Source organism: Manacus vitellinus, unplaced genomic scaffold (genome assembly GCF_001715985.3).
Source record: "Manacus vitellinus isolate BGI_N305 unplaced genomic scaffold, ASM171598v3 scaffold_26_pilon, whole genome shotgun sequence".
NCBI classification, from domain to species: Eukaryota; Metazoa; Chordata; class Aves; order Passeriformes; family Pipridae; genus Manacus; species Manacus vitellinus.
In genome coordinates this window covers 4773511-4791876 of record NW_021939960.1, presented here as the reverse complement: position 1 = coordinate 4791876, position 18366 = coordinate 4773511, and the positions used below count along the sequence as shown (strand labels likewise).

The 18366-nt window shown below is 38.8% G+C and overlaps 1 protein-coding gene across 1 annotated transcript in view; it reads right to left on the bottom strand.

Annotated features, from left to right (window-relative positions):
* Positions 1 to 6441: 6441 nt before the first annotated feature.
* The window catches only part of GNAS (GNAS complex locus), a 51306-nt gene continuing 39381 nt past the window's right edge, over positions 6442 to 18366 (bottom strand). Inside the window, exons 4-10 of the mRNA XM_029960373.1 lie at positions 15370 to 15424; positions 14957 to 15030; positions 14427 to 14485; positions 12676 to 12796; positions 11818 to 11948; positions 11236 to 11303; positions 6442 to 10349 (exon numbers count right to left, since the gene is read on the bottom strand). Coding sequence (XP_029816233.1) covers positions 10203 to 10349; positions 11236 to 11303; positions 11818 to 11948; positions 12676 to 12796; positions 14427 to 14485; positions 14957 to 15030; positions 15370 to 15424 — 655 coding nt within the window. The 3' untranslated portion in view covers positions 6442 to 10202. The remainder of the gene's footprint in view (positions 10350 to 11235; positions 11304 to 11817; positions 11949 to 12675; positions 12797 to 14426; positions 14486 to 14956; positions 15031 to 15369; positions 15425 to 18366) is intronic.

Here is an 18366-nt window from a genome sequence, read left to right as displayed (position 1 = left end):
TGAGACAAAATCCTGAAGTCTTTGATCTAAAAAAAAAAAAAAAGAGTTAATAAACTAGGACTAGGAATTACAGACAGATGAAGATGGGCTAAGTCTAAAATGAAAACTGATCACAGAATGTGGCCTCAGGCAGGAGATGGGCATTACTGAGACCATGTGAGAGAAACAGAGTCCCTTTGTCTCTCTTCAGATCCACTCCTGTTCTTCAGTTGTATAAGAGCTTAACTGGGAGAAAGGGGAGGGTGAGGGTGTGTTCTGGGATTTGGAGGGCAGCCAAGAGCATTGCTGATTAATCATTTAAATGGTCCTTTATTCTCATTCAGTTTCTAACTGAAAACTAGTAAAAAGGAATTACACTGTCTTCCATGCAGTCCATGAGATTGCTCGGTAGGAAAGGCCAAAAAAAACCTTGCTCAGAAATAAGTTGTTGTAGGATCTTCACCAGCCATGGTCCTTGTTCAAGTGTCTGTGCTGATCAAAGGATTTACTGCCCTTCAAATTTCAGTGTAGAAAATGTGCAGCAGCATCCGAACTGCAGCACAGAGCGAGTTGTGCTGTCGTGTGCTGCCCTACAGTGGTGAACCAGCCCTTCCTGAAACACTGCTTCAACACTGGTGTGAGCCCGGGATAATGTTCTTTTTGCTCTGCCAACAGAAGGGAAAAGAGACTTTTCCAGAATAAAAAGCACGGATTGAAGCAGAGGCACAACAGACACATTCCCTACCTGTGCCAGACACTGCAGTCAGGGAGACAGTGAGGGACATTTCAACGCCTGTGGAATCACTGGGCATTTTTTATGAGGAACAAACTGGGAGTGAGGTGACAGGCTGAGGCTGAAAGCCAATGGAAATATCCTTGAGAAAAAGTTGTTGGCTCATCTCCATTTGGTTAGTGGGCAATTTCCATCCCGTAGACATGAGGAAATAACAGCGGACTCGGAACAGACAGTGTGATTAACCAGTCAGAGCTCCTAAGAAAAATCCCAGTTTAATCTATCCTAAAACAAGAAAGAAAAATTATTTTCTGGGAGTCTCATAAGAAACATCTATATACCTCTTGGGCTTCATCAGCTTTTTTTTTTTTTTTTTTGGCTTGTAATGATGTTATAAAATGTGTAATTAGGTGTAGGACGTTCTCTGGAGGTGATTTCAGAGTAATTGTTACAGTATCTTAACAGAAGGTTCAGAAAACTTAAAACTGGAGAAAAAGCAAGGCTAGAACTTAACTAACATTCCAGTGAAAATGGATGGGAAAACCACAAGGCTGATACTTCCTGAGGCTTAGGAGGAGATGTTAATTCTTTACAGAAGGCTCAACTAAATACAGTTTCTATGACAGATGTTTTTCTACAGGTAGGAGAGGCTTCCTTCCCACTACTGGAATTTGCTGTGCATCTCCTGGGTAGGATATTTGGATCTGCAGTCTGAGGAATTTCATTGTGCCCAGAGCTCATGGCCTAAAATTGTATGTCTGAACCTCAGGAAAAAGCATTGACAGAGCAGGTAAAATTTTTGTGTAGTGACAACAATTGGACTTGTAAGACTTTGATGGTAAAATGCTACAAAACTTCCCACTTAGTTGGGAACCAACTGCCTGTAAGAGACACACTGGTATTACACGTTATTTATACCAGTAATTTCAGTCCCTGAATCTTAAAACCGGAAGTTTTTTGTCTTTATATATTTATCTCTCTTTATTTTGATTGCAGTAACAGAAAAAGATATTTTTTTTTTTAATATATAAAGAACAAACAATACTCAAAGCATTTACTTTCAACTTTCCTCGAGGAGAAAACTAGGGATCTGTAACAGCCAGACATTTGCTGAATAGCCCTTTGCAGCATTGCAATATCCAAGCTTGCCCCACTTCACGTCCATAAACAAGAGGTAAAATCAGATCAAACCCAACAGTTTCAAGGTATCACTTACACTGTGATGAAACATTAAATGTACCAGAAGTTGATTTTGCAAACTAAACTTTTACAACTTTGAATGGAAACAAGGTTGTCTTCTTGGGTTTAAGTGTGTTCTCCCATATGGATTTGTGTTTTACAAAGTTTCAGTGAGATGTTCATAAATAAAAGCACTTACATTTACCTGAATGTCCCTGCAAGATTTTATTATTCTGCAAATCAATGGAACAAATTTTTCCCTAAATGCATTATTTGAGTAGATTTTGTGTGTAAAATATTCTTGAGTCCCAATTCCCATCCAATGAGACTTTGATTAAGCAGTGATGAGGCAGAGAGCAAATCTTGAGATAAATTTTGAGACAGAGATGAAATTTTGAGTCCAAAAAACACCCCATGAAGGGCACTCTTGGTGTCTCTGCATGCTTTGAGGAAGCAGTAAAGGCATTCTGGAAAGTGGATGTGTGTGAAGAACCAGATCTAGAGGAATATGGAAAACTACCTTATTTTTTCTTTTTTTTTTCTTTTACCTTTAAAAAAAAACAACACAAAAAACCAACCAACCAACCAACCAAAACCCAGCCCAAAACAAAAACAACCTCCCCAAACAAACAAACAAAACACCCCAACCCCGCCCAACAAAATCCAGAAGAATAAACCAAGTATCAAATGCTCAAGTTTCAATTCCACCCAACTATCAAAATTTGTTGCTTGATTTTTGAGCAGATTATTTAACAACTATACCTCAAGATTTGCTACCTAAAGGGCTGAATGTAATACAGCTGATCATCCAACTTCATTTGGTTCCTTCCTGGAATAAAAGAAAAATCCCAAACAGAAGAGCCGATTTCCAACAAAAACTGTATGCCTTTTATTCATGTTTTTTTTTTTAAAAATATCCACCCTGGCATTCTCTGTCATTCCCTCTGCTCCTTGCCCTCTACAAATTCTTTTAGCATAAATTTGTATTTTGTAATCATTAGCCCTTTACAAAGCAGCCAATACATTCAACTAGAGGTGAGGTTATAACTTTCAAATGGGGTAGGAAATTACAGCAGCATCATTAGGCTAATGAGTTTTGGCTAAAGACTTCTTCCTTCTCAAGCAGAACCTCAAGATGAAGCATTTTTGTTTGTACCTGGAGATTCACAGTTAGAGAACAGTGTTGTTCCAGACATTGAACACGTGACACTTGGCCAGGTAACAGCAGCACTGTGAGACAAAACAAGGTGGGTCTGAGGTTGCTGACTTGATGTCAATTCTGGTCTCCTTCAAACATCAACTTAAAAGTTGGAATTATATTTATAAACTGAGAATTGCTTAAAAAGCAGAGCCTCACAACACCCCAAGTACTTTCCAAGATGAGCCTATAGCGGGAACATTTTCTTGCCTCAAAGCAAGTTCCAGCTGATTTGAAAACTGATCATTAAACTCACCCTTCAGTGAACTGTCCCAGCTCTACAATGGATGCACCAAGTGGTTTTTTTTCAGTTCCTTAATTGGAGATATCCTGGCCTTTCGGAGAGATACATTCTCTGACCTGCAAAATTTGTGTAAGGATCCCAAACTGGATCACTCACCTGGGGAATGAAGGATTTCCCCCTTAAATCTATTTTGCAGTGTCCAACGGGATGGATTTAGGAGGACTGTTTAGCCTTCCCCATCTCCTTTAAACTTTGGCTGAGGTTGTTTCAGAACTTTCTTTCATAACTGCTCTATTCTCTTCTCAACCACATCACTGTAAGAGGAAGGGGGGTGAGGACAGGAGAAAGCATCTGAATTCAAAGGCAGCAGGTTTTGGGCCATGCTGTAGGACAGAACAACTGGCTGTAAACTCCCCAGTTTTAAATCCCAAACAGGTTCCCAAGAGCTGTTGCTTGTGGCAGCTCTGGGCTTCCAGACTGTCTTACACAGACGAGCCTCTGTAGCCCAGCAGAGTTTTGCCCTGTGAGAAACAGAACTCAAGGTTAGCACCAAAACTGGCATGAAATATGCTACTTCATTTTGGATGTCGTGCCTTCAAATCATAAGAGAACAGAGATTAAAAATCCTGAGCTCCATCCATATCACCCATCCCACTCCCCCCTCAGGACAGACACTGCCCTGGGGGCTCTACCCTAAAGCAAGTTTGAAATACCTTCCATTAATACTTTGGGGTCTCACATAGACATGTTGGTTCTATCACCCAACCCCTAATTTGTCTTCTTATGGAAGCTCTTCTGATCCTGCCAACAGAAAACTGATAATGTAGCAAAAAAGAATTGGAATGGGCCCCCCTCCAAAGCCTGATGTGGCAATTCCTACCCCTTACACAGCAGCTCCTTCCTCTGCCTGATCTCTGCCATTTTAGTTGCAAGAATGATACAATTCCAAAGTCATATCAAATACCAAGAAACTACAGATAGAAACACTACACTTCACTATTAATAATTCACATAAAATTCACAGCCTAAAAAACATTAGTTTGCATAACAGAACAACAGAATTGAGAGAATTCCCAAATTTACTCTGTCCTAAGCTTGTCTTTCTCCAAACTTGAGCAGTAGTATATTAAAAGAATAAATTAGCCAACTCATTTAATAAAACAACTGGGTAAATTGAAGAGATACATTCATATTTTAATTTTGAATTTGCTTACATTTGTCTACCAGTAGCCCAGCCTTAGAAAGCATGTTGTTACATAAAATCCCCTAATGTCATAATCTTCTCCCTCAAAAACTTATCATTCTCTCTGTTTGGGACAATATTTAAAGGTTTTATTTTGTCCTGTCAATAAAGATTTTTGAGTCAGACTTCCTAAGTGAAAAAACCAGGAAAATCTGTAAATGCTAGTTTTGTTTTGTTGTTTTTTTAAAAAAAATTATATATTACACATTTGGTCAGTTCTCCATGTTGCAGAGGTATCAATGAGCATTTGCTATTGTTACCCTAGGGAACTCCCTATTTTTTCCACACAACCAGGCTAAGGTTATAGGATACAGAAGTCAGAAAAAAAACCCCACCTTATTATCTTTTTGTTTTATGCAGTGAGGAATTAGTTTGCCTCCCCACCTCCTCCCAGGTAACACTTGTGCTTTAAACTGCACCCATTTTGCTCAGCTCAGTGCACTGAAAGCAGACAGGAAAAAAAGCAGTTTGAACTTTTAATAAGACAAGAATCAGGGTTGAAAACAATTAATTGCAAAGCCAGTGCTCGTGGCTGAAATTTTAGCAATCTCTGCACTATAGTAAAATACTCTGAAGCAATTTACCCATAACTGATACCATCCAGTCCCAGGATTGAAACCAACTGGTTATGGACAAGATTAAAACTGGTTCTCTCTTGGAATTTTGTCTTGTCAGTCAGGAGAGAGATATTTCAGTGTAAGGTTTTCATCAGCAGAGCTTCAGAAATCCCCTTTGTAGCTTATTTTGTTTACAAAGAAGCTTTGAAGTTTGTCAGAGAACAGCAAGATTTTTTTCCCAATGGATGAGTTTTCAGAGATACCAAGCTGAGGAAGAAGGGTACACTCTTGGGTTTGGACTGCAAACAGATGTTTGCTTGTAAATATTTTTCCTGTTACAGAAACTCAACATGTATTTTAGGGATGAGGACCTGCTACTGTGTGAGATTTCCACTGATGGTAATCTATGGCCCTGATCCTTATCACAGTTAGTAGGAATTTTATCATCTACTTCCATGGAAGAGGTCTCATGAGTGCCAGCATTGTCAGGAACACACACAGCATATTACATACAGTTGGGGAAAGAAGAGAACTTACTCTCTTCCTGAGTAATTTATGGAATTTTATAACTTATAACAACTTTATCACTCTTTTAGACATTTGTATAGCACCAATAACCAACAGTATTGTCACTAAGGCACTGGACTGGCACTCAGTCACGGGCTCTGCCTCCAGATCTGGGGTCAATCTCCTGTGTTTGTCTTTTGTTTATACTGGTACATAATTTTTGACATTGGAAAATAGGATAAATAATACAAAACATCCTACACCATTGACAGGAATACCGTGCCATGACGGATGACAAGGTGCTCAGACTCTGAAGTGATGAACATTAATATTTCTGTGCATAGATTTACTGGTAAGACAAAACCATCCTGCAGATCTCAATTCCTTGCAGCACAGTGAAGCAGACAGCTTCCCTTCCTTTGGAGTTAAGGACATACCCTCAGTTCAATCCTATCCTCAATGCCACAATTCAAAATAGTTTTTAGATAAATGAAGATAAGCCCTCAGGGCTCCTGTCTGACAGCTGATCCAGGATGCCTTCCTCTGCTTTTGCATCAAAGTCTGCTCCTAACAACTTACACAGCTCCACTTTCAGCCTTTGAGAGAGCAGTTTTTGACGCTTTCAGAGGCAGCTGAATCCTTTTTTAGTCTGTAGTGGCTTTGCCTCTCCACATTACTAAAAAAGAAAAAAACCTTCAGGAGTTATCACTACTCTCCTGCATCACATTGAATGTACATTCTGATGGAAAAAACTACTAAAAGTTCTTGGGTTGAAATAAGTTACTGCAAATGCACAGTAGCTGATTTTGAAACCACAACATCTCTACAATTTATTATTATTTTTACAAAATACCCAAAGTGATCAGACCATATTGTAGGTTACTGGCTTGCCGAAGGTTGTTTTAAAATCAAAACCATTTCTGAGTTACAGAAGTGCCAAAAACAATCTTGAACCAGGTTTGTTTGTTGGGTTTTTTTGTTGTTTTCTTTTTAAACCAACCCCCATCCAACAAAACAGTTGTATAACTTAAAACAGAAACAAGAGTTTGTGTTGGAAACTGTTTAAAAACCAACCCACCAAATCATGCTTGAGCAGAAGCCTTGTATGGCAAAGATTCAGCTTAGGGCAAATTTAGTGCCAAGGTAGAGACCCTCCATAGGTTTACAATGGAAATACTGACACAACCTCAACTATAGTGATGCAAATGTGCCCTAAAAACACTGTATTTGCTTTTATTAATAAAAGTGGTAGTGTTTACATTTGCAGGTATCTTACACTTCAGCATCACGATGAATACTGAGTAGAATGAGTTAAGTTTTGGCTGTAAGGTCAGAAGTTTCCAAACAGATGAATGAGACAGAAGTGACAGTCCTCAATCATGAAAACAAGAAGTTCAAATAAATAAATAAAACAAAACTAGGAAATATGGGTAAGCATTAGGTTGGAATGGTTCAATTAACTGCAAATTATGGCCACTAAATTAAAGACAGAAGAAAACACAGTTACTTATTAAATAGCAAGCATTAAAGCTTTATGGTTTTGTATTTAAAAAAAAAAAAAAAGAAAAAAAGAAAAAGAAAGCTGTTAAAAATAAGACTTGCATTTACCAGGCCACCAAACTGCATGGACTAATAAAGAGACTAACAAAGGCAATACTGAGACATTAAGACACACACACACTCTGTACTTGTGCAACTCAACCATATTCAAAACAATTGCCTTTTTCCTCACTTAAGAAAAAAAAAAGCATCCCCTAAACATTTCTGTTCATATAAAGCTTTAGGTTTCTTAAACTGTTGCTGTCTTATATAGCTCATTGTTATTATGCATCCTCAGTATCAGAGGAAGAAGCTTATTTTAATTTTTTAATGGAGGTGCTTTGTTTCTCTCAGACAAGAGATTACATTCCTCACACCACTACAGGTTTTCTCCATTTATGAATTTGGTGTTCACACCAACTCCTCCTAGGCTTAAAAACATAAGGGTTGGCACTGAAATAAAGATTTTGGCTCCTGTAACTAAAATTAAGGCTCACAACGAGTTTCCTTTCCACTACATGTGTCCCGTTTTTCCCTAGTGGAAACGCCAGCCCTTAACCTACAGGCACTGGATACATTCTGAATTGGAAGGGCCTATTTTCAGTCATGTTCTCCTACAGTTCTACAAAGTTCAGGTGGCAACTGTCTAAACCTGTGAACAGGAAAGATCATTCTGAAAAGGCAAGTAACAACCGCAGCTCTAATTTTTAGACAATTCAGTGTCTTCTGGAAGATCACAAGTAATTTTGAGTTGAGATGGGACAGTAACTCCATCACGTCCCTGCTCCCTAACGAAGATGGACAAGGTGATTAATTTTAATTTAAGACTTTAGCCACAAAAGCAAATGAAAACTCACAATTCTGAACGGTTGCAGTTCTCAGTATTGAAAAGGCATCCGATACCTGAAGCAAATCTAGCTGCACATCACTGACCACACCCTCATTTTAATTTAAACTGGATCTCTTCCCAAAAAAAGAAAGCTAACACGGTCTCTTGGGTGGAGGGAAGCTAGTGTGAAAGGCAAAGAGGCAAGTATTTTGGTGTTTGTTTTTTGTTTCTTTTCTTTTCCTTTTAAAGTCACTGCAGTAAGATCCAGATCAGTTTAGGGGTGTAAATGAAAAGGGAAGAGGGGTGTTTGAGTAATATAGGCTAACACTGTTCTAGATGTGTTATTACAGCTGTAATTTCTGACTCTGTACAAATTGTACACGTAGGTTTAGACACATGAAAAAGTAACACACTCACAGAGACATAAAACACCTAGGTATAAAATATAAAGCAGTGTAGTAGTTACTAAAATTACATGCTCTCTTATTGCTACAGTGATTTTTGCTCTTTTTTCTTTTTTACTGTACCACATGTTGTTCTAAGCATATAATTTGCATAAATTATTCAAGTTTAAGAAAAAATCCACACATCTTCACTTTAAGCTACTTATATAGTTAATATAAAACCAAAAAAAAAAAAAAAAAAGGTTCTAAAGTATCTCTTTATTAAAAGAGAAATAAAAATGTCGTTTGAAACTGGGATTCAGTGGCCAAATCCAAGGGCAGTGCACACCTTGTCATTCTGGGAGTCGTTGCCCACGCAGCGCAAGCCGAGGTTGGTGGGTATTTGGCCCAGTCTAGAGATGGTCACCAGACCTACATGATGCCCTACGTGTCTTGTTATTGTTCTGGTTTTTGTCTTTTACCAAAAAAAAAAAAAAAAAGGACTATGAATGACCAAAGACTAACATTTATAATTTGTAGCAAAATTTGGTTTATGTAGAAACAAGCCATGTTTTGCATTTGGATAGAGATTTAAATGAATTAAAGCTAAAAATTAAAAAGCACGATGCTGCAACATCTGGTCACTTGTTGAAGACCTCACTTTTAAAGTGGTTAAGTTTGCACAATTTGTACTTTTTTCTTTTTTTTTTCTTTTTTTTCCTTTTTTTTTTTTTTACTAAACAGTATTTTTCCTTCTTTTATAAACCAGAAAAACTAAACTACAGATAAATTTTCCCTACCTTGAGCTAATGCTGCAGATAGGGTTGACAAAGCTGTACAGCGCAATCAAACATACTTACATCTTAGCTCATTGTACAGGTACAGCCATAATCAAGGCACAAAGATCTTCTACAAGTTATTTTCAATAAAGTTGTACAAAATAATACATTTTACAGTCTGTACAAGAATAATAATCCAGCAGTAAAATAAAAAATGAGGGGAGGGAAGAAGAAAAAGAAGGGAAAGACTGTGAGGACTACAGTCCAGATAATGATTTTTAGAGCAGACGGGATCATCAGTGGACAAACTGAAAACAGTGTGTGGTTAAACTCTCTCTGCAATCACAGGCCATAACGCAGTTCGATTCATAAACGTCCATGGTTGTCTTTAGACCACCAAGACTGGTTTTAAAAATACCCTTCTGAAAGGTAGCAGTTGGTTTTTGCACTGTCTAGGTCTGTTGGAGAATTGTCAGTATTTCCGCCCAAAGCCACATTTACAGTCAGAGAACCAAACTCAAGGGTCTGTCTTCAAACTTGGTCTGTGACTTGGCACCTTCGTTACTCGGATGCAGTGAGTGATACAAAGTGGAGATCACGGGTTATAGGATTATGCCCACAACAGTGCTAAATTACCTAAGGTTTTTCTCTCCCCCAATTTTTGTTTTATCTTTTAATTATTTTTTTTTTTCATTCCCAATTCTTTCAGGTGCTCCACATTCAGGGCTTTTAATTAATTAGTTTTTATTTCTTTTTTTTTTTTCCTTTTTTTTGTTAATAACAGTGTTAGGGAATCCTCATGGAAATGGCCTTTTTTAAGTGTTAGGGGCCATCTCAAACTGTCCGAGGGGTACAGAAGCAAGCTTAGAAGTGCTGCTATTGTCCAGCAAGGAGAAAAAGTTGAGGGGTGCAAATCAATGGGAGATTCAAACAGTTCTCTTCCACCCTATGTGGGCAAGGGTGTTTTTTTTTCTTTTTTTTTTGTTTTAATAAGGAATAAGGAGTCCAAAACACAGAAAAAAGTGCTCTCCATCACAACAACTCGTATTGGCGAAGGTGCATGCGCTGAATAATGTCCCGACAGTCATTGAAAACCCTCCGGATGTTCTCTGTGTCCACGGCACACGTGAAGTGAGGGTAGCAGTAGTGCCTTCCATCTCCACTTGCTGTGCTGATTCTCTGTGGAAAGCAAGAGAGAGATTTCAAATAAATGGGTTTAAAATAAAACTGACTGGGCAACTCCCCCCGCCATGTTCTCAAAACGTGGCTAAAGACGCCTCTGTGGGAGTTGTGTCTTCACAGGGTGGGACTAAGTGGTGAAACACCCACAACTTTTCACCCTCTCACCTAAACCATGAAATTTAAAATGAGTGAAATTACACGGTGAGAAGGTCACTGGGAATTCCAGAGTGGAATGAGAGCTCAAAAAAGTGCCATTATTTATACACAGCTCTGGTGAATTTGGCAACACAACTCCTAGTCCACTCAGCCATGAGGAAAGTAGGATTTTGCCTCCCTATACAAGGCCATTTTATCTCTGCTTTACACTTACAGAAAACCTCTCTCAATATTCTATTTTGCTCCATTTTAAAATGAGTCCACAATTTGATTGCCAGGCTCACCATTATAAGTGATTGTAACAATATTTAAAAAAAAACCCCATAATGTCTATTATAGCTTCAGCTAGCCAGTAATGGGAAAGATAATATGAAAAGAACATTAATATTTGACAGATGATGTGTCTTTTGATTAGTCTGGAAATAATGCATGGAAGAAAAATCTGGCCCCATTAAAAAGAGCAGGATTTCATTCTTGATTCTATTTGAGGTTTCTTAATTCTCACCCATTCTTTTGCTATTTAATTAGGTACTGTGTCAACAAGCAAATATCCAAACAGCAGCTGAGAAACAGCAGTAAAGCTCTTCAACATAACTGTTTTATGCAGTGTGGATGTTAAATATAAACAACACAAGAAGTGACAGCATTTTGCAAGAGCAGAAAGTGCACAAGAGTTTAGGTTTGAGGAGAATCAGGTAAGAAATATCAAAAGAAAGGAAATACTTACAAGAAACTCGTCTCTAATAAAATACTTGGCCCTTGTAACTCTGGGATCCTCACCAGGCTCTGGTGTTGCTGATTAACAATAAAATAAGTATCTTATTAAAACAGATGTTTTCTGGTAATAGCACCGAAAAATCTTAAACTTGTTCTGTTTTCTGCTCATGTCTGATAGAAATATACTTGGCAAAACTGACTGTGAGATAAGACAAACCATAACATTGTTAAAAACAGCAAGATTTCAGGAGAACTAAGGAATATTACAGTACTAGTCATTTGGCAGGTAAGAGAAATGACCACAGGTAGAATTAGGGGAAATCCAAAGCACACATCAGTGCCAAAATGTCAGACTGTGGTCAACACCAAAGTCACAGGATCTGTCAGGATGAAATTATTAATATATTAAATGTGCAGAAGGCAGGATTCTCTTGTTATTAGTACCTAAAAGTTAAACATTAAAGTTTGGCTGAAAGACAATGAAGTTTACATCTACTTAAGAGTTTTCAAGTCTTAGCTGAAACTACCAGAAACATTACACATGTGATTAACAAAGAAATGATAAATTGTAAATAAAACTTAAAAATCTTACCATCATCTGGTGTAGTGTAGCGAGCAAATTCTGGAAAGTAGTCTTCAATTTTAGATTTCCCTGCCAAAACTTTCTCTGCTAGCAAATCTTGTTTATTCAGGAAAAGGATTACTGAAATGGTCCGTAGCCACCTGTGGAAAATGGGAACACTTGAGAAGGCACAGCCTGGATCAGACAGAAACTGAACCCAGGGCTGGAGACAAGAATGAAGCACACTGAGATAATTTTAAAAGGTTACTTTTAAACCTGAATCCTGAGGGTGTATTTCCAGGGGTGCACCCCCTGAGGTTGGTTTGTAGTGCTGATCCAACCCATCACCCAGGGGAGCACATCCACTGCTCAGGGCACTGCTCTGTCACTACTTTAATTACTTCAGCCATAAGGAATGACTGTTTAACAAGTGAAAGGTAAGTGGAAGAGAGGAGAAAACAAAACAAGTGATGTAAAGGCAATCACTCCCCTCCTCCTGTAGGCAGACCAATCCCAGCAAGCTGGCTAACCTCCCCAAATCCCCTCTTTTGCCTCTTACTAACATAGTATGGATCATCCCTCCAGTCAGTTTGGGTCTGCCCACTTGTGTCCCCTCCCAAACTACTGCACACCCCCAGTGGATTCACTGCAGGGGCAGAGTGAGGAACAGGGAAAGTCTTGATGTTCTGCAAACACTGCTCAGCAACAGCTACTAGATCAGTATGTTATCAGCACTGTTTGGGTAAAATCTAAACCACAGCACCGTATGAACTGTTACAGAGAAAACGAACCCTGTCCCAGCAAGGCCCAGACACAAGTTGTGACTGTAGTGCAGGGCAGGATCAGCAATTTAAGTGATATGAGCAACAAAAACTTCAATTCACAGACCTGTTGTTCCAGATACTCTTGAAGAGGTTTAGTGCTTCTTGGAGCCGATTGGTCTGATTGTCCTCTCGTATAACCATGTTGTAGCTACTGCTCGCCACCACAAATATGATAGCAGTCACATCTAAACCAAGAAATATCCTTTGGTTAATACCAAACTTCAGGAGAAACATCCAGGAATCCCAAAGTTCTATAAGAGGCTGCCAGACTTCCAGCTCCATGTGGAGGACAGGCTGGGATGCTGCTGCTGGCAGCTTTCTAAGTACCACAAATCAAAAAAGAAAGTGAAGAGACCATGAAAGGCAGGCAAGGCAGGCCCCAGAACAGAAGCTGAAAGAATGACAGAAAATGTAGAAAAGGAAGGAACTGAAGCAAGAGAGACAAACCGAAGAAATCCAAGAGGAGAATTTCAAGAAGATTTAAAATGCGTAAAGAAAATCAGGAACAACTCGGAACTTTCAGGAAAGGACAGGGAGGCCCTTGGGGGAAGACCTCAGGACAAACAGCACTGGTGATCTGTGTGAACAGTAATAATGACAGTTGAATTCATGGGTAATTGCTCCAGTCCCCTGTAGTGTGCTATACTTGGAGGTCTCTCTCTTTCCTGGGAGGTATTCCCAGGAGCACAGAATCCCATCTCTGTGTTTCTGTGTGGCTGTGCTGCTCCAGACTCTTCACAGTGACTGACTTCCAGGCTCATCTACCTCAGGCATCAGCAGCAGAAGAGATGAGTCAGACCATGAGGTAACAGGAAGAGGAAGGAGCAGAGGTAAAACCCAAACAAATCTGTTATTAATAGCACAGGAGAAAATAGTGCACAGTAGTTCCACACATACACACAGTGTTCAGGTGATACTCTGATAGTAACTGCAGCAATATACCATGAATTCCAAGTTGCTTTCTACTTTATTTGTTCTGTAAGATCTCAATGTAACTTTTCTACAAAAAGATGGATAATTTCATCAATATTTTGTCCAAACAACGAAAGAGAAAAAAAAATCCACCACCTCTAGCTTCCAGGAAACATGTGGAGAAAGGTTTCACATCCTAACAGAGATACAGAGTAAAAAACAGCTGCAGTGAAGGTACCTGTCACACTTCAGGCCAGACACAAAACTACCTAATTTCAACTGTGTGGGAGTTCAAAACACTGTCACCTGAACTAAACTGATGGGGACACTGGTGTTGAGAGACTCCAGATCTTACCATATGTGACACCAGGTCTAACCAGACAGATCTTCCCTACAGTCTCACTCTGCATTACTGGGTCAGTGCTGATTTGGAAAGAAGCACCATGACATAGCCATGTGGCTGCAATTATATGCCAAAAGGTGATATTCTGATTTTATGCATATAATAATGATCCTGTAGTTCTGTATTTTGCACAGGTACATACATATGTAAACCTTCATATGGAAGACAGAATATAGTTGGAATTTATACTCACATAGCTGGCAAATAATGCACTAAGCCACCACCAAAAAAACCTAATTAAATGAAGAGAGGGAAGCCAAAGAAAATGGACAAGCTTAAGTTATCAAACTTTAACTCCTCTCCCTCTCCCTGAAGATGTTCTATGCGGTTAGAGAAGTGCACATGTCAAAAAAAAATTCCAACCCATACAACTGTTGAGGTAACTCCTTATCAAGCTACATTGAAAAGATGGTGGCTTTCCCAGAGTGAGAAAATGCAGACTGGGCATTACAACCTTGCAGAGAACTGGTTTATAAAGCAAACAGAAATTCTCATCCTACCATTGAAACACTGGATCCATTTCCGGCGTTCATCTCGTTGCCCTCCAACATCAAACATACTGGGGAAAAAAACAGAAATCCAGTCAGGATACATTTTGTGTTGGGATTTTTTGTTTGTTTGTTTGTTTGTGTCTTTATTTTTGTTTTCTCTCCCTGAACTCAAGTAGAAAAGGTAAGAAATTTTAGGACTTCTGTGTCATAGAAGCTAAAAGGAATCAAGGATGACGAGAACCTGAACAGGTAAACAGTCCACCAACGTATGCACACAGAGGCAGTGGATTTAAACCCTTTTGTTCCTTGCAATTTAAAATAAAAGCAGAAAATTGCACACCAATTTGCCTTTCCTTTTCAAGCCAGACTACTAAATCGAAAAATCAAAACATACTCGCTTTCTGCTAAATATCAACTTCAGAAACACAGAAGTCTCAATGACTCCGTAGGCTCCCCTCCAATTTACCCTGGTATTTGTCTGCGTTGTATTAACAAAATAAAAACTCCCAAAAATAGAAAGAAAAAATAAGGATACTTACTGAAAATTTACTTTATCCACCTGAAACTTGGTTTCAAAAATTCCTGATGTCAAAACTCTGCATCTGAGAAGATCCTACAGCATAAAGGGAAAGTCACTGATTCAACACAGATACTTTGTAATTTTTTAATGGAAATAAACCCCTTTTATTCCATGCTGATAGTGGATGCTGTACTGCAAAACCAGGGACAGCATTTAAGTGACACAGAATGTGATGTAAGTCTTGTAAGTCAGATTTCACAGGCATTTCTGCGTATAAACATAATCCAAACAACAAAGTAATTTTTACTGGAACACTAAGCATACACAGTGCATGGCAACACCTGTGTTAGTGCCACAAATGGAAATTACAAAATGAGACAGTTGTCCCCAAAGCCAGGGGGGGCAGACAAATGGTGTAATTTCTTAACGTACCTGGTCAGACGGGGTGTACTCATTCTGCTTGACTATGTCAATCTTGTCTAGAAAACTGGGGAGAGGAAAGAAAAGGAGAAATTGTCATTCTCAAATTAGACAAACTACCCAAAGCTTTAGTGACAGACAGTTGTCAGGTAAGTTTCAGTGTATTTTAATGCTCTCAGACTCCCAAAATGCTAAAAAATCATACACTGAAATTGCTCAATTTGGGTCACTGGTCGTGCTTTCCCAGCACAAGCCAGCAGAGGGCCGAGTCCAGTTTAATTAATCCATCTGGGAATCTCACTCCAGCCCCTCCCGCCGGCTCCCTCCGCCACAAACATACCAGGAGTTTAATTTAGGTCATTTATTCATATAAATCCTACACTATAACCTGCTGCTGCTAACGGTAAGGCAATGACTCAGGTAAATTGCCTACGTGTAGTTTTCCTGAAAGAAAAACAACTATTTTTAAACAATTTATCATCGCTATAATTCTTTAAATAAATGAAATCCCAAAACCAATTTCAGCACAAGTTCAGTTAAGTGCGAGGGAATACTGATTTTTCTGTCAATTCTGTATCAGTGTTTCAGTTTATTGTCTGGAGTAGCAGCAGTAGTAGGCTAAATGGGTATTCAGAGAGATATTTCATTCAAATTCATTAGGTATTACGTGAAGAGGATACCCTGGAGTCTTTTAAATTTTTTTACCAATTAACTATAACCTCCTAATTATCTTTCACTTCAACTCAAAGAGCAAAAATCTCAAGGAAGCAACTTGTTAACTCTGTTTTATTGTGGTGTTATTACAAGACTCGAAGATCTGGCAAAGCAGCAGCTTGGGATGCAGATTTTACAGTGTTTGCCCCCCAATCCCACTGTCCAACATCAGGCACTGGGCAGGGATACAAAGTGCTCAGCCACCTTCCACCTCAGCAATGCCTTTACCCATCACATTAATGATTAATCAGTCTTTAAACCAATATACTTCAAGTTCCCTTTGAAATTCCTTTGCAGGAATCGTTTTCTCTCTGAAGCAGAAATCACAAAGGAAATGTGAATTTTCCCTTCTCTAAATGCACATTAACTACAGTTACAGGCAACAATTCCAAGGGGGAAAAGGGAGCCACGTCCCAGATTCATGAATCAAAAACCCAACCCCCAGTAACACCAGCACAGGTCTCAGCCCCCAGTTCCAGCCCCCTCTGCCCAACTGATTTCCTAAAGCACCTAAGGAGGAGCAGGGGAAGGGGGGAAAATAATTGTATATTTTAACAACAGCTTCAGTGTAATGTCCTTTTCACCAGGAACTAGATGATCTCGTTTCAGAGACACATGAAAAGTAATTTTTCTTTACTCTGAATTACAGAATTTTAAACACATCAAAACATATCTTAATAAACACTCTACAAAAACCACGAGACAAAGTGCAAAGATCCATTTCCATCATGCTACGTGACACGGGGACAGACACACAAGGATAAAACGATGACAAACTGTGCTCTGCAATTTGCAAGTGGGATTTTTTTCCTCATCTATTCCAGGCTGTTAAGTAATTTAATTTTTCCTTTTTTTTTTTTAATCCAAAGGGAAGAAGTAAAACTCTTTGTTCAGTACACAGAGGATGTTAAATACAACAACCATGAGCTCCAACCAGCACGTGTTTCCACCCCATACTCTCCCCTAAGAGCACAGTTTCAGAATCACGTGGCAATTTCACAAGTTGGAGGATGCTTGAAAAATGTTCTGAACAGAACATGTTCATCAGGATATACAAAGGTGATTACTGCAATGAGCCAGCCTTTCTGTATGAATTTATCCAAGCATAACATTTTCTGCTGGGTTCTTCTACAAGAGGTGAATTTTTGGGTTTGTTTTGGGTTTGGGTTTTTTTTTTTTGTTTTATTTTTAAACACTCTGCTAATCAGCTTAATGGATTTTGGAAACTGAAAATTAGAAAATAACAACAAGATATTGCTAAAACCTGGAACTGAAAGTACAAACCTCTTACTGTTGTTTATGCAGACTATTTTTAGGCCTATGATTTCCTTGAAAAACATCAGCCACATAGGAGCAGCAGTACTGTACTTGAGATGAATTCCAACAGCAATGTTCATGCCAGGTAAAACAAGTTGGGATGGAATAAACATTTCTTCTTCCCCCCAAAACAAGTTCCAACATTCAGTAACATCTGATACTCGTAACAATACTCGCTGGAGAAGGAAGTCTTTCACCGTGTGATAGTTACCAGAAAACCCACCCTGCTTCCAGTGGCATTTTAGGGAAAATGGAGCAAAGTGATATGTTAAATAAAGATTTCCTCCTCTCCGTGTGCCTGCTCATAAAAGTCCGTCCTTTAGAAAGGGCTAAAGACATTAAAAACCAGTTTGATTTTTTGCTCAGAAGTAAAGAAAGGGGATTATTCTTTCAGCTGGTCAGTGGAAAAATAAATGTGTCTATAAGGATAAAAGAGGAACAGAAATTTGATCCAGTCTGATACACCTAAAATAAGGAGCAACAGCGGGAGTTCAGAAAAGATCAATACACTGTGTTCAGAGACTTCTCAGTCAATGTGAGTCAAGACCAAACAATTTATCCAGTAAATTAAACTAATAATCCAGTCAGATGAGAACAAAGCCTAATTCAAAATAAACACAAATTCACCATCATTAATTTCTATTTTTAATTCTTGCTATGCTCTACCCAAAACACGAGTGAGGCCACTTGAGTACTACTTTGTGTGCAGAACTCACTGCTGTGAGAGATTGTTCTAAGCCTGCTGGAGAAGTGCCCACCATCTACTGTGTCAGCAGTGAACTTACAGGGAGAAAGAGAAGTGACCTTGGTGAAATAATTCAAATAAAACTGTCAAACCACGAAACCAAATTTTATACTGCGAGCAAGTCTTGCACCGAGTTACAGAGTCAGTTTTTTGCCTCTGTAAAATTTTCCCAGAGATTATATGGAAAAGCTATTTTCCAGAAAGCAAATAATTCATTCAGCATCGCTGCCAAT